At 50.1% G+C, this 15,546-nt stretch overlaps 3 protein-coding genes across 3 annotated transcripts; 1 reads left to right on the forward strand and 2 right to left on the reverse strand.

Annotated features, from left to right (window-relative positions):
* Window positions 1-3,499: 3,499 nt before the first annotated feature.
* Window positions 3,500-5,661, reverse strand: LTR84_002103 (uncharacterized protein; the record flags this gene model as incomplete). Its single annotated transcript, XM_064845717.1, has 2 exons — window positions 3,500-5,400; window positions 5,460-5,661. The coding sequence occupies 2 exons, from the start codon at window positions 5,659-5,661 to the stop codon at window positions 3,500-3,502; spliced, it is 2,103 nt and encodes a 700-aa protein (XP_064706571.1).
* A 1,463-nt stretch (window positions 5,662-7,124) lies between these two features.
* On the reverse strand, window positions 7,125-9,439 carry LTR84_002104 (uncharacterized protein; the record flags this gene model as incomplete). Its single annotated transcript, XM_064845718.1, has 4 exons — window positions 7,125-8,151; window positions 8,253-8,676; window positions 8,733-8,921; window positions 9,352-9,439. The coding sequence occupies 4 exons, from the start codon at window positions 9,437-9,439 to the stop codon at window positions 7,125-7,127; spliced, it is 1,728 nt and encodes a 575-aa protein (XP_064706572.1).
* Window positions 9,440-10,794: 1,355 nt separating this feature from the next.
* Window positions 10,795-11,935, forward strand: LTR84_002105 (uncharacterized protein; the record flags this gene model as incomplete). Its single annotated transcript, XM_064845719.1, has 2 exons — window positions 10,795-11,589; window positions 11,642-11,935. 2 exons carry the CDS (start codon window positions 10,795-10,797, stop codon window positions 11,933-11,935), a joined length of 1,089 nt encoding a protein of 362 aa, XP_064706573.1.
* Between the last annotated feature and the right edge of the window lie 3,611 nt (window positions 11,936-15,546).

Below are 15,546 nucleotides of genomic sequence, written 5' to 3' on the forward strand. Positions count from 1 at the left end.
ACTGCTGAGCGGAGACTTGACTGCTCCTATCTACGACTTGGAAAAGCGATAATGACTTTGAGGGAATGCCTTGGCTCTGATTGGCAGCGCGAACAACAGTGGACCCTGGCAATATCTGATCTTTTTGAAGCATTAAAACGCGTAGACTCGAAACTTCAGAAACCAAGCGATTCTACGCCTCACGGACATCATGCTTGCTACCAATTGAAAAGTGGCGCGAAGTATGATTCTTGGGCGAAATGCGGTTCATTTCTTGCAGCGGTAGAAAAAGCTTATGGTGATGCATGCGCTCCTTTCTCATTCCAGGAATTCGGAAATATTACTTACCGGACGGTGCCTTTGCTTTGATGCTGACACGATCGTGAGCGAGGCCAAAAAAAACCCCCCTGCCAACGCGACTTTCTACCTGAAGCGACAAGGGCATCTTCTCCAACCTCTTCTATGTCCTGCTGATCTGCTACAACATCACCTCTTCTTTGCTGTCTCTTTACCAGCCACCGCGATGATGGGTGTTCGTCCTACTCATTCACTTCCTCTAGCTAACAAAAGGCAACATCTTCATCGACCTGATGATCATCAATCTCGACATCCCTGATACCGTCACCAAATGTCTCAGCGTCACCTCGATTTCCACCTTAGAGGCTCCAGTAACGTAAAGAGCAATATCAAGGCGAGGCGCTATGGTTGAATCGCCCAAGGTATGAAGTGGTGTTTCTAAGACATTTGTACATGTCTGACATGAGTGACCGCATCGCCAACCAAGAGAAGAGATGAATTAAAGAAGAACTATGGATATTGTGCTGGATTTCAGTACCACTAAGAAAATATTCGAGAGACATCCTGCGACTCAGATTTCAGTATCTCTAACTCTTCATCCAATATTGTTTAGGCTCCTCTATGTCGCCATCCAGCTGTGGCATAGCTGAACACTTCGTAGTGTGACCATCATGAGGCTGGGAGCTGATAAGGCTGAGGGGAAACTAACTAAGGTGGAGTAGAAAGCTTCAGCCGCGGCGTGTGCCGACCAAGTACTTCGCTGGACGAAGCTTGGCACGAGTGCTTCAGAGAAAGTTGGAGTTCAAGAAAGAGAATCATCAACGAGAGTCATTGTCAACTCCAAGCTATCGTAGCGATAGTGGTCGTAAGCCAGCTCCGGTGTCGAGAGAATCCTTACCGAGGATTACCACACGATCATCAGGCTTTCCAGCAACCCACGAAGACCTCCTGCGCCCAAACAAATATCCATCGCGTGCACAGCACAGCACCTCCCGGACCATCCTCCATCACCACCAACATGCCACCTAAAGGCGCCTCTACGGCTGTCAAGCCCATCCGACTGCAATCAGTATCACACCTGAGGATAAAACATCCAGATAAACAGCAACCGAATCCATGTCTGGGCCCGATGACAGCAATGTTGAGTATGTTGATATTGCTAGCTCCTCTGCCTCCAAAGATCACATTTACTGACAGACGACTGCGCTACAGACTGTTGGGCCGCAGGCGGTGCCGCTGGTGGATGCCAGGGTCTGGAAAAAGCATTGCGTGATTGCATGGATGCACCAGTACGTTTCTCTCCTTTAGCCAGTCCAGCACAGCACGGGACTCTCGATATCTAGCTCCCCGTTCCCAAGCATTTGAAAAAGACTCCCCGATGAACGGCAGCAGAACAAACTGCTAACCTCACCTCACCACCATACAGAAAGCCCCTCCGAAACCAAAGTCGACAATCAACTATCATCTCGCCCGACTGTATCCCAAGATCGCGGGACCGCGGAAACGATCTGGTAGCATCGGGTAATTCTGTCGAGAATATTCAACTGCCCATTGCCAGCATCGGAGCAGCAAACTTGGTTGGAGCCCTACCCGCGCCGTCCGACGCCCTTATGCCAACAAGAACAAATCAGATCGTGACTAAAGGTCGAGTCGGACTTTTGGGAGGCCCTGTACGTATTCCGGTATGCTCGACATGCACCAGCAAGAGCAGGATCAATCGCATCGACCACCCTTGTTCCGGAACCGTGTCGACTACCAAACTGTCAGCCGGACTTGGTGAATATTTTTGTTTCCTCACCCGGAAGCTCCAAGTCTATCGCCACGCACATACACCTGGAACAGAGAGCACTCAAGAGCACCTGGAGTTAATACTCTGACCTCGCACAACTCCCATCAGCAAATCAATCAGTCGAAAACGACAATGACACAAAGGGCTCTCTCGCTGCAACACCGAGCCTTGGTTTCGTATGAACAACGTGAATTCTCTACCAGACCACACCTGCACCCGAAGCAGGAGCAGGGACGGCACTGGTCGACTGTACAAACACGTGTTATAGCAAGACCTAGAAATAGAAAATGTACTATATATGTTATAAGAAGAGAGCAACATGGCAGAAATAGAGCGGACCACGGTTCCACACCATCTCATAACCAAAGTCCGTTGCAGTTGCGTATATCATTGTTATTGTATCTACTATACATAGCTACTATCCGTGTCGATTCTCGATAAAGTTGAACGAGTGAATACAAAAGCCCAAACCTTTTTTGTAATCCTGAAGTTTTGAACCCCAACCCTCCTTCCTCTGTTTTCCAAAATCCAAACAAGATGATCTACAAAGTAAGAACTTGGAATGTGAATGTAGCGAACATCCCAGGATGTCTTCCTACTAAGCCAAGTAGGTATCCATGCACTCGCACTCTCTGCTGTTCGAGACGGAAGTTCCATATGGACACGTATGTCTCAAGCTGGCGATCTGCCACGCTATTATGCACCTAGCTATCGAACGTGGTTCTCTTGAGCCATGACCGTGAGTGAACCGTTTTCCTGGGCTATGGGATCATTTACTGGCTGTTCAATGTGAAACGTCCGACTTCATGAAATGTGAAGCGTTCAATCAGAGGGAAAAGGAAGAGGAATGGGTTGATGGTGGTTATTTGTGTGCTTCAGCCATTGTGAATTTGCCAACCTATCCTAATAGTACAGTAGAAGAATGATGTTCTAAATCATTCATGTATGCCAAATGCACCTCGATATGCCCTAACTTCAAGATTTCGCTAAATAAACTTGACAAAAACTTCAGATTTCATGTTTCAACGTTCATCAGTATGCATTCCTCTCTCGCTCCCATGACTTTCCAAAAAGACCCGCTATGCAATGTCCGATGCCATTTCGATTCCAATAGGTATGCATGTCATAAGTTTGGGGAATAGGAAATGGAAATTCGTTGAAATGCTTGGTCGTTCAGTCGCTTCCCTTATGAATAAACGCTTTAGATACCGGTGGCCATGTTTCCGGCTGATGCGTCCATATAGAAATAAGACCCATAGGAGAACAATGAGAGATTTGCTAGAACGCTTCCGAAATAATGTATGTCGCTTTTGATCCGAACTCGTGCGTCGCAAAACAAAACGCCATGGATGACTTGAAAGATGTGAGGAAAAGGTCGGAGGGTTGCTGTTGCACCATCCAGTGTAAAATATATGTTGGAAGTGTGTTGGCGATTCAGGATCGTTTGAACATGAAGTAGCCATACATGCCACCCACGTCCTGTTCGACCAGAGGAATTTTGCGCATTCCCCACCAGCGAGCACCCATCTTCCAGGGCCTTGAGCCGTCGTCTACAACTGCTGGTTGGGTCGTGGATTCGATTGGCTGGCGGACATACCAGCCTCTGCGACCAAGTTCCTTCACAACCCATTCAGGTTTCTTGACATGGACATTGCGACGCTTGATCTCCTGGAGAACATCTGAGCCTAACTCAATGACCTCAAGTGGGCAGGTATCGCGGCCAGTAAGTGATGATGGGGAGTAGGACAGTGACATTTGGGTAACTGATTGGATGTCAGTTAAGTCAATGTAGCGCAGACTACAGGTCGATGGAATGTTGGATTCGAGATCAGAATCCTCTTCGTCCGAGACAGAGCTCGTGTCGGAGTCGGTATCATCATCCTCTGCCTTGAATAGACGCTTAATATCGGAACCAAGACTGAGGTTCGCACCACGAAGGCCTAGCTCCTCAACATGGGTAGTCAAGCGACGTAGTGCTGGAATGTGGTTTGCATTGACTCTCGCTCCATTCAAGTTGAGGGATCGAAGAGTAGGGGGTAGATTGGCCAAGAGATTTGTGATATCGGTCTCAGAGAGGAGTCGATGCCGAGAAGGATCAGCAGCAAGGTTTAGATAGACGATGCTATCCTTGACCGCAGGATGAGTGGTGAGGAATTTCACCACATCAGATCCTCGCAACCGTGTGCATCTCTCAAGGTTCAGATGTGTGATTCTGGCCGTGTGCGGGATGGATACCAAAGCCGAGCTGTTGATGAGGGTGTGAGCAACATCCAGGTGGGTGAGATTACTGAGTCTTGGAAGCAAGGCTTCAAGAACGGGTTCTTGCAAGGTGGTACATTCGTGGAGGGAGAGGCCCTTCAGATTGACCAAGGGCTCGCTACCCATGCTCATGCAAACACGTGTAAATGCCTCGGTGAATGGGCGTGAGGAACAAGCACAGAAGTCCAAAGCTGACATGAGTGGCATGTTGAAGAGCTTAGCAATAAGATCGGCGTCAAGTTCATCGTCGATGTGCTCATGAACAAGGAAGGCCTGGAGATTTGGTAGAAGATCTAGGCAAGCTTTCAGGGTGGTGGGTGTAAGGTATGGAGTCTGATTTCGGGTGGTCCTAGCACTGCCGAAGCCCATGTTGGAGTAGTGGGAGAAATCCAGCCATTGCACCATCTCACCCAGGGTCTTGTCGCTGCTGAGGCTTCGCATCAATTTGGAGAAAGCTTTTGATTGAGGAATGGAGACATGTCGATACATGACGCGTAGTGCAGCATAGTGGAGCTTGGATGAGGTAAGAGAGCAGGAAGCGAGGTCGACATGAGGGCGAGCGTAGGGGTCGGCAGTATGATCAACTGTGACATACGAGAAGATGAGCTCCAGGATTTCCTCTGGCATGCTTTCGAGATATGAGACTGTCTGATCATCCGAGGTCTCTGCGAGTGACAGAGCATCATCGGAATCATCCAAGATGGCGTTATCGTTGGCTGTTTCTGCGACATCTCGTACGCCAATGGACTCCCGAACCTTCTCTCTCCAGATTTCCAGACTGAAACTGGCGGCTCTGGGATGGAATCGAGTAATCTCCTTGGCAAAGGGCAAGTTGAAGAGCTTTTGGGCCGACCTCCTCTTGTCCAACTCGTCGAGAATCTTCTCTAGCTTCTTGGGATTGGTCCGGGCATAGCCTTCAAGTCTGGTACGGATATGGTCTTCGTGTGATCCTCCAAAATGGAACGAGCACAACCCCTTCGTCTTGCACCATTGGCTACATGGCCAGGCAATCCATTCGACTTCCTCGAGATCGTGGCTGGAGAGGGACGATTCGAATGACTGTGGTAGACCTTCACCTAGGATATAGAGTTAGCTTGGACGTACGTTGCTGAGAGGTGTGGGTCGGGTGGCTTACCAGACTCTTCCTTCACCGAGGCGTAGGAGAACTTCCTGCTCGAGTTCATGTCTTCTGATGGTGGCAGCAGTAGATGGTACGGTAGGTGGACAGGGTCCTTGTGTTCTTTGTTGTGATGTGTAATGAGTGAAGGCGCTTTGTGTGGTAGTGAAGGAATGGCGCAATCATTCGGTGGTCTGGGTTGGTGGATTGGATATGGCATGTTGGTGGTGCGTCGGTTTGAGTCGGTCTTATGAGTGTCTCGTATGTCGAGGGGTAGTAGCGGTGTTGGGTGACAGCTCAGAATGGTGCAAAACTAGATTAGATGAAAAGAGGACAATGAATCCACCGGGGCAGGAAAAAATGCAGGGAGAAAGAGTGGTAAAGGTTTTATGGGGGTAATAGAAACACAATGAAAGGACGGAGAGGGTGAATGTTGTGTCATTGTTTTCCAGGGCCGGCAGCCGGAGCAGGTGAGGGACGCCACTTGCAAGCCTTGTCAACTAAGCAGTTAACGGCAGGCACTTTGATCGCCCTTCTGCGCCTTCCCCCAGATTTTTCACTCACCTTAGGACGCATTGGGATCGGCTGGCGGCGAGACTTCCGGAAAGGAGCCATCAGCTTTAAATTTTTGCCTGGTTGGCAAAGGAATGAATTGGCCTTTTCCCTAAAACTCGAAGGCGGCTGTATCTCCGAAGTCACCTGGTTGTTTTTTCCAACGCGAGGCCAAAAGCTAAAACTGGAGATGGAAGCTTCCAGGAACCGGGCGATGAGTCAACACTCCCAGTATTGGATTTCCATGTCAGGTGGTCTCTGAGACTTGAAGACTCAGCAAGATTATTGAGGTTGAGCCCGGCGGGCTGGGTTGGCTGGCTGATGCCAAAGATCGGTGCAAAATTGCAAGTACAAGCACGAGCCCGGTCCTGAGGACACGACAGGCTCCCCAGGTGGTTTCTGCCCGGGTCTGCCATGCAGTGCCCAGAAGCCAGTGTGGCCAACGCGTGCTTTGATGGAAAAATGAGAAATGTGGTGTCAACAGAAGCATCAGATTACGTACGAGGGGCGCCCAAGGGGTCCGCGCGAAAGCTTACCCCAGAATACTTGGCGGCCTCCTGGCCCTCTTCCGTCTCACGTGAATCGTTGAATTTTTCACGGCTTGGGCCAATTCTGCTGGTCATGTGCCCGGTCTCGCCACAGTCGGTGGTATAATTTAGTCACAGCTTCGCCTCGAAGCGCGCGACGATGTAATCACGGTCCTCTTTGACGCCATCCGGCCCTGGCCTCACCCTTCCTCTCCGAGCATTCCGTGACACACATGTACAACATCACCGGGTCACTGCTTGCCTAACAGGAACACATCCTTTCGTGTTCTCCGCGGGACCATTCCTGATTTGGGGTTGTTTTCTGTTCAATTTACGACTACTCCCTACTCCTACTCCTGGGTTTCCTGGGGCCCGACTGGAAAAGCCTTTGATTCAAGCATTGAAACTCGCATTGTTCCATCTTCTGTAAGGTATCATTACCAGATCCGTCCCAAAACACGTATTGCCATTCGTCGAACCGACACCCGTCAAATATACGAGCACAGACCAGGGGAAATGTTGAGTCTGTTCTGTTCGACGAGCATCGAAGGTGCATTTCGCCATTTATCCATGCAATCACATCAAACGTCGTGCATGACCTGTTTTATGAGTCAACCCAACCCCCCTGAGTGATATCGAACCTCCTCACCGATATTCCAGTTCCTTGCCGCGACGGTGTCGGTGTTATCCGGAAATTCTCAAAATCAGCATCCAACCCCGGTTGTGGAGACTTTCCCCGCAAACTCTCCCCTGCTCGGACCCTTTCGAGAAGCCCTTTGAGCACTCCGCCTAGCCACTCAAAGTCCTTGAGCTCTAGGTAGATCTGGCCAGAAATTCGGGTCCACAGTTTGCCGTCGTAGGGGTAGATTGCAACAAATGTATGAAATTCGTCCACCAGCGTCTTTTGCATCCAGTCAACGTGCTGCATGACATCCGTATGTTGGATAATGATTGGACCTGCGGAGGTCAGACTCGGTGAGTTGAGAGGCGATGACGATCGTGGTACGGGCTCAAGGAATGATGAACCCGATGGTAGTCGAGCGCTTGCCGCTGAACTCGGGAATCCGTAGGAGCTTTGTCGGAGAGCCGGTGAGAGACCACCTGCACTTCCTGACCCACCCGGTCCCATACTGATACTTCCACGCGTGGTTGCACCGACAATGGTCACGGGAAGGAGAACATTGGACATGGCACAGTCCCGCAGACCGCCAGACCAGCCATGGTGTCCACCGCCTCGCCGGTCTGTAGCTTCGTAGCTCCCCATGGTTTTTAGCCCGAATCCTGCGTCCAGGTCGTCCATGACCTCGGTTCCCAGCAGCATGGCCAGGAGATCGGCGCCTCGCTGCGCAATATCCCGGATGTAATTATATATAGCCTCCTCACCACCACACAAGTTCTGGCGGAAATTCAGCGCCGCCGGGACGCAGTAAAAGGGTGAATTGTCAGCTGTAGCGACGAATTGAAACAGATTTACAAAAGGGGACTTGTCTGTTACTGGAAGTACTCGACGGATGGGGAGATCGTCATCTAATGGGGAATAGCCATGTGAAGTGGGATATGTCGTCCGGATGAGATGTTGATTCCGTTTTGGTACATGGAGCACTGCACAGCCTCGTGGAGTATATAGCCATCTAGAAGATGTTGGTCAGCACAAATGACCAATGATATGTAAGGCCTTCTAGTCCAATGGCTCTCTTGCACATGAACAGACTTCAAGAACATGATGACTTACTTATGGCAATTGCTGACAAAAAAGTCGGCGTCCAGCAGTGCAAGATTCAATGGAATCTGCCCCACACCATGTGCGCCATCGACCAGACTGAGAATGCCATATTCTTTACACATCTTGGTAATCCTCTCAAAGGGGAATCGAACTCCCGGTAATGAGACGATGGTTTCGAAGACGCAGACTTTTGGCGTCAAGCCGTCGTATAGGACACGAGAAATCGTCTGTGAGAGTGCATTGAGGATCTCAGAGTGCGTACACGGTAGCGAATATGCGAAATCTTGCCCGTGGCCGACTTTTCGAAGTTGAACTTGTGGATTTGTCTCTTTGATGGACGCCAGGGTCTTCTCACACGCGCCATAGATGGTGTCGAAGTAAATGATACAGTCTTTCTCCTTGTATTGAATATTGCGGAGTATCGTGTTGACACCTGGCACATGAGATTAGATTCAGAACCGTACTTCGGATCATCTCGCTATATCTTACCAGAGGTAGCGTTCTGTACAAAGACGCATTCGTCAACGGGAACATTTAGGATCACCGATATTCGTTCCCGAGCTTTGTCGAGAAGGTCGATGTACTGATAACGAAGAAACTTGTCGGGTGCTGCTTCGGCAAGCTTTTGATAGCCTCGCAATGCATTGCGCACAGGTAGCGAGTAGGTACCGAATGATCCTAGATGGGTCTTTAGTTAGATTTGGATATTCTCACAACACTCTGATGCTCGACAGTATTGTCGCCAAGGGGCTTGGTTTGGTCAACCATGTTCCGGGGCGGTTGGACGATGGGAATATTTCTCAAGGATGGCAACAACCTCGATGGATGCTTGATAGATTGGGCGATATGCAGGATTATCTTCAAGACTCCGAGGTAGATAGTTCTGGTGCAACCCCCGAAACATGACCAAGCTTACTGAACATGAATGGAATTGGGCCAACAACGTCAACGATTAGAGGCATAACCGTATGGTCTCTCAGCTCGTGTCATCATCGGGCTTATCGCAGTAATATTGAACTCGGGATAAGGTCAACCTGCAGATCTTGGCGCTGGGGAATGGCAGGTGCGATTATTGACAACGGGAAAGGATGTCGAACTTGTTACGTACCATGATTTAAATTGGTGTATTTGAGATCAAACAGAAAATGCGATTTGAAGCCATGGCCAAACTCGGTCACTTCGCCAAAGGAACCCATCTCTTGTTCCCCAGATGCGCTATCGTGAATTACACTTGAACTGATTCGGTGGCCGAGGAGGGGCAACGAGCGAAAGGGGAGGGGGAGATTGCTCCTCCAAAGCCAGTCGTCAAGAAACAGCTGGACCTGTGATCGTTGGAAATTGGTTCTTCACCACGAGTTTAGACAAGATGAGAGATTCCAAACGACAAACACTCAAGCGGAGAGTGTCTGGATATGGGCTTGTCGTCGTGGGGAATATGAGGTTGCGATGGGATGTGAGTCAGTCTGATAAAGCTGAAAAACTTGACCGTACCCGACGAGAAGCAATACGAACCACTAATTACTACTGTAGCAAATGCGGGCTGAAGGGCGGAAAAATTAAGCCCCCAAAAGCCAAGATTTCAAATATGTCTAATCATTAAAAAGGTCCTGGCGCGGTGGAACTAAGGTCTCTTCTCCATAGATGATGATAGGACGAACAAGAATTCCCTGGTCGTTAGCATGTTTCGGTCATTGAAAGCATTTGCTATTTGCTTAGTTGGAGAGGCTTTGGCTCCTCAACCTGGTAACTCTGGGGGGCAAAGACTGCGGTTCATTAGGCTGTGAAACGCAAGGCCATGATGGGCCCATGGATTTTTGGATTGCAGGTGTGAAAGGGGGCCTAAAATCATCAACCAACGTCGTGTCATTCTATCGATTGGCACCTCAAGTGAGATGACTCAGCAGAGAGGAAGGAACGATTGTGCATTTGTGGGATCGAGAAATGAACGACATGGGATTCCTGGAAATGACTGATTGGCAACATGGTCGTTTCATGCTTCAAGATGCTGGTCCAGAAATCCGCCCGAAATACTTTCATACAGGCGAGGCGGCACATGCTACCGTGTTTGGGATAGTGCCTTCAGTGTTTCGTTGAGCAATAATCAGAACTCTACCAAAAGTCGATAAATGAGTTTCATCTGTTATCATAAACCGATTGTTGTTTTGTTTGACTTCTGATCAACGTCTAAACAATCGGTTCGGTGCCGCGCGATCAAATATTAATCAGCACGATTGGGTGGTGGTTTCGGTCTGATGGCGATGCCTCGGCTCATTGAAGAATCACCGAGTGAGGGGCGCCGTAGGAGGGATGACCGCATCAGCTACTAGGTAGCTATGCTCTTATGTTCTGATACTCGGCATCAAAAGTCGTCTCTCGACATACATCTGTTGATAGACGAGTAAATTGACGAATTTTGGCCGATACAGGCGAATTTTCACCGATCGCTATTGCTAAGCAACTCGAGCGTGCAACAAAAGATTAATATTCATCTTCCAGACCCCAACACTCGGCTCCAACCTGGTAGCAAATCAATACAAAAATAAAAACCAAAATGCCAAAGGCAATCTCGATATCGAAGATCGACGGTAAGCCGGGTCAAGTGTACTACCCGCTGTCGCTGGACGAGGTACCCAAGCCGACGCCAAAGGGCACTCAGGTGGTAATCAAAATCCATGCGGCGGCCCTCAACCACCGTGATCTGTTCCTGCGTCAGCATCTATACCCGGGGATCGCGTTCGGCATTCCTCTTCTTGCAGATGGCGTTGGCACGGTGGTCAGCCTGGGCGGCGAAGCCGACTCCAAGTGGAAGGGCAAACGGGTCGTTCTGAACCCCGGGACGGGCTGGAAGGACGACATCGATGGCCCCGAGGATAAGGGCGGATATAAGATCCTGGGAGGAACCAAGACCCTTCCCAACGGCACCCTTCAGGAATATGTCCTGATCGACCAGTCTGAGCTCGAGGAGGCTCCGGAGCATCTCTCGAATGCAGAGGCTGCCGCATTGCCGTTGACCGGGCTGACCGCCTGGAGAGCCACTTTCGTCAAATGCGGCGAGCGGAACCTTCAGCCGGGGAGGAACATCTTGATCACGGGGATTGGCGGTGGTGTCGCTCTCGCGGCGTTGGAGTTTGCACGCGCGAATGGAGCCAATGTGTTTGTTACAAGCAGCAATGATGAAAAGATCAAGAAAGCAATTGCGCTGGGAGCCAAGGGTGGCGTCAACTACAAGGAGGACGATTGGGACAAGAAACTACTAGCACTGCTACCGGCTGAGAACAAACAACTTGATGCAATCGTGGATGGCGCTGGAAGCGACGTGGTATCTCGGGGTGCCCGACTCTTGAAGGTGCGTGAGCTCTTCCGTCTGGCTGGAATTGACTATGCTAACGTGTTCATAGGCGGGTGGTATCATCTCGGTCTATGGTATGACGGTTTCACCCAAGATGCCCTTCTTGATGCAGGCAGTCCTGAAGAACATCGAAGTCAAGGGTTCAACCATGGGTTCCAGAAAGGAGTTCAAAGACATGGTGGCATTCATCAGCGCGAAAAAGGCAAAGGTCGTGGTGTCTCGTGTTGTCCATGGACTCGACCTAGACGCCATCAATGGGCTGTTCGAGGATATGAAAAAGGCAACACAGTTTGGAAAACTCGTGATCGAAATCTCAAAGGAAGGCGGTGAGAGTAAATTGTGATTATAATTAGAAGATCCGACATGACATTTCCTTGACTTTCCCGCATTCTTTCTCATTGGGTGGTTGACCATCTCTTTTTGTCTTGAGGCGCACGACTGACCCGATGCACTTTCCTGGCGGTATCGCAGGCTGATGATGTCTGGGTGGTAGAGATACAGCTGTACCGATGATCTTGTTAATGTTTCTATTTGTGGGCACAAGCCACGTCAGTGCGATCCATTGAAGAGTGAGAAGCTCCGGAGATGGGGCTGCATGCAATGGTATCTAGCATATCCGGCATCTAGTGCCCGGGGGCTAAAAGGTCATCAAAGACCATTGAATGTGTTCCTGTAAGTTGGCAAAACGGCGGCGATGGGTAGCTGCAGTCTGCTGCAGGTCCTGTTGGTGCATGTCCTATGTACTAGGCTGCTCCGATAAGATTGACAAGACCAAAACCGAACACCACGCGCCAACACGCACGTTCAGAGATAGGCATCCCAATTGAGGCGGACCAGAGTGGCCATTTCTCTCGATTTGGACGTTGGGTCTCAATCATCTGGCCCTGACAGTCTTTTGTGCAGCAAGAAACATTCATCTTGGCGCAACGAGTGGGCATAAACGGACGAGAAACAGTTTGGTTCTCTGCTGAAATTGAGCACACATGTACAAGGTATTTCGTGCCATGGGTGATATGCAGGTTGACTGCACAATGGTTGCACTGCCCCCATCTAAAGTTGGTACAAGGAACGACGGTTACCAGACCAGCATCTCAGTCTCAGTGATTGTTTGGGAGAATCCCCTTACAAAGAAGTTGATTGGAATCCTGGTTTCATGGCTATCATGATAACAGCCGTCAAGCTTCCGGTCGATCAGATCTTCGTCGCCACCCTTATCCAACGGTTTCTTTGCACCCCGGACCTTGGTGCTCGAGTTGTTCAGGTAACATTGAAGTCTCTGTGATACAGATCGACAGCTTGCAGGGAGTCAGGGTCCAGATTGTGACAGGCACTGGGTAGGGTGTGCCGACCGCATTGGGTTGTGCTGAATTTCATCGCACATTAGGATTCTACACATCTGGCGAGTTGGAACAAGCGATCGACTAATGTGATCGTTGTTGCCCTCGTTCAGTGGAATACCAAGCATCCGGCGTGTCATATTTTAAAAGCCTGTGACTCTATTCGCTCGCTTCAAAAAAGGCCGGTCTAAAATTCCTGGCCACTGGCGCCCTGGAGTTGATTTCCAAGCCATAACGGCTAGCCTTGCCATGGGAAAGTGGCTGAGTTGGAAGCGAGCCAAACTAAAGGAGCAAGGATCAAAACGGCAACCTCGTACCGAGTACGTGTAGGAAGAGGGGCCCTCATCCGTGCGAGTGCTCTTTAAATCAAGGGCTGGTTTTACAAACTGATAATCAACGGCACGGGTCGCTTCAGGCTTTGGTGAAATGGATCTCCAAGTAGGGAGCGAGGAGGATTCTGATGATCTCAACCCCACTTCCACAATGTCCCGGGTCTCACTCTCCAAGGATGAAATGATCTTGCTGCTCGCAATGTTTATAGCCGGCAATGGGGAAAGGCGTGTGATGAAAAAGAGAACATGCAGAAGCGCATCATTCTTGCGAGTCAGGAGACAGGCTGAAACACATTCGGTACGCCTCGCGGTGCGCCCATAGGCTTCATTTTTGCAGAACATCCTATTCTGGGATCACGGAGATACCTCTGGATCAAGGCGTGCGTTCAGGTTGTGAAATCATGGTGATAACGGAAACTGTGAAAGCTCGAAGCGTGCTCTGCTCACCTCGCCTGATGATATGAGTAACTGGTGCTGGTTAGTCAACAGACCAGATTCACAGAATGCGGCAATGACCGGACACTAGGAGAAATGATTATGGACTTCTTGACCAGACACTTGTGAGATGTTGGTTTCTGTCGCGACTCGCGGGTTGCTGGCATGTGGATAAGGCTTTGATAAACCCCCTTCGAGGGCTGGTGCTTGAGAAGCACGCTTGTGGCTGACGGGTGAAGCTTCCCCAGACTGACCAGTTCCTGGTAGTCCACTGGCTATTCCAAGTACGAGCAAGGAGGAACTCCGTACTATAATCGTGGGAAACACCAAACCAAGTGCTGCAAACTCACCTCAAATCCATCCTCGCTAGACCTGCAGGTGTTCTCACAAGTTACAATTAGCCTGGCCTGATCTGTTGAGTTTGTGAACTCTGACACTGACGGTCGTGGTGCCAGCAGAAGGGAAAGGGGCGTAGAATAAACGATATGGTGATATGCAGGAGTTGCATGATCCCCGAAAGTGGCTATCTAGCCCCTTTGCCTTAGGCTTGCCTCAGGAGGACAGAAGAAGAACAAATGACGTGGACCTGGTCCAAATCAAGGACTCCGTCTGAGAGGATTTACGAGGACGTGAGCAATGTGGCAGTGCAAGGGTGGTACCTGACATGACTCGTAGAGTTAACAGCATGCATGGGGCTCTGAGAAGCTGAGGTGTAATCTGCATCCTCCGATGCACAAACGGTGAACATAGCTCGGTGTCGGAGATTCTCAACTGCACCAGATAGTTGGCCCGACAGCACCGAGTAATGATCGAGCCATATTCGGTGATAAGGGTTCGGATAAATTCGTCGTATGAACAAGAGTTGGGCAATGGTTCACCTAGATCACCCAGATTCTGACCTGCGGATACAATCTGGTGGTTGGATGGTTGCGCACTACCAAGGAACCGAGGACTCAACGGCTACTAGGTGGCCAGCTAGAAAAGTCATGGTGGTTGACAGAGGTGAAGCGCAAACAAACAACGCCAACCACGCACGATCCTGGAATCGCGCGTTCATCCCTAAACACTGGATCAATGTCAAAATGTGAAGCGAAGGGGTTGGCTCCGTTGCCGTCGACGCTATCCCTCAACAAGTGGACTGTCCTGACGTCGAGTCTTGGGTGATCTCCGCATGAGACTATGAGGTTTTGAGGCAAGCGTACCGCTGGGAGGCAAAAAAAGAGGGAAAAAAGGACCAGACTCCTGGTTGGTGATAGGGGGAAGAAGACCCAGTTATGATGACCAGGGTCTGCGGTCGGTTACGTTGGCGTGGTCAAAAATAGATACAAGCTAAAAGGGGGATCATGGAAGAAGACGGACGCCAGTGCCAATCGTCCTTCAGAATCAGGCTTGCCCTGCCACTTACGGTCCACGGAGAGGGCCCAGTTTCCAAGTGCCAGTGAGGGAGAAATCCCTAATAGCCGTCACAGAGTAGTGGTAACCAGGCCAGAGTCTCGTATGACCTCACCAGACGCTAAAGGCAATTGACACCCAATGAGGAAACAGCGTCGGCTTCAGCCTGCAGGCGCCAGGGAGAAAATGGAACCTGAGATGCTCCTTCCTCGACGACAGACAAGGTGTCGATTGGGAAAGTGCGATGAGTATCAGTATCCGTACCGAGTAGAGGCAGGCACGACGAACAGCTTTCTAATCATGGCAGGAACGATGAACGTGACGGAATTCACGTTCAGCTTGTTCAACACACAGGAGAAGAGGCTGTGCACACTACTTTCGCCCCCGTGGGCTCCAGCGTGATGCTTAATTCTTTGGGCTGCCACGCTGGGGACTACACTTTGGTGGATCGACCTTCT

This window comes from Exophiala bonariae, assembly GCF_035927105.1.
Source record: "Exophiala bonariae strain CCFEE 5792 chromosome Unknown scaffold_12, whole genome shotgun sequence".
Taxonomy (NCBI): Eukaryota; Fungi; Ascomycota; class Eurotiomycetes; order Chaetothyriales; family Herpotrichiellaceae; genus Exophiala; species Exophiala bonariae.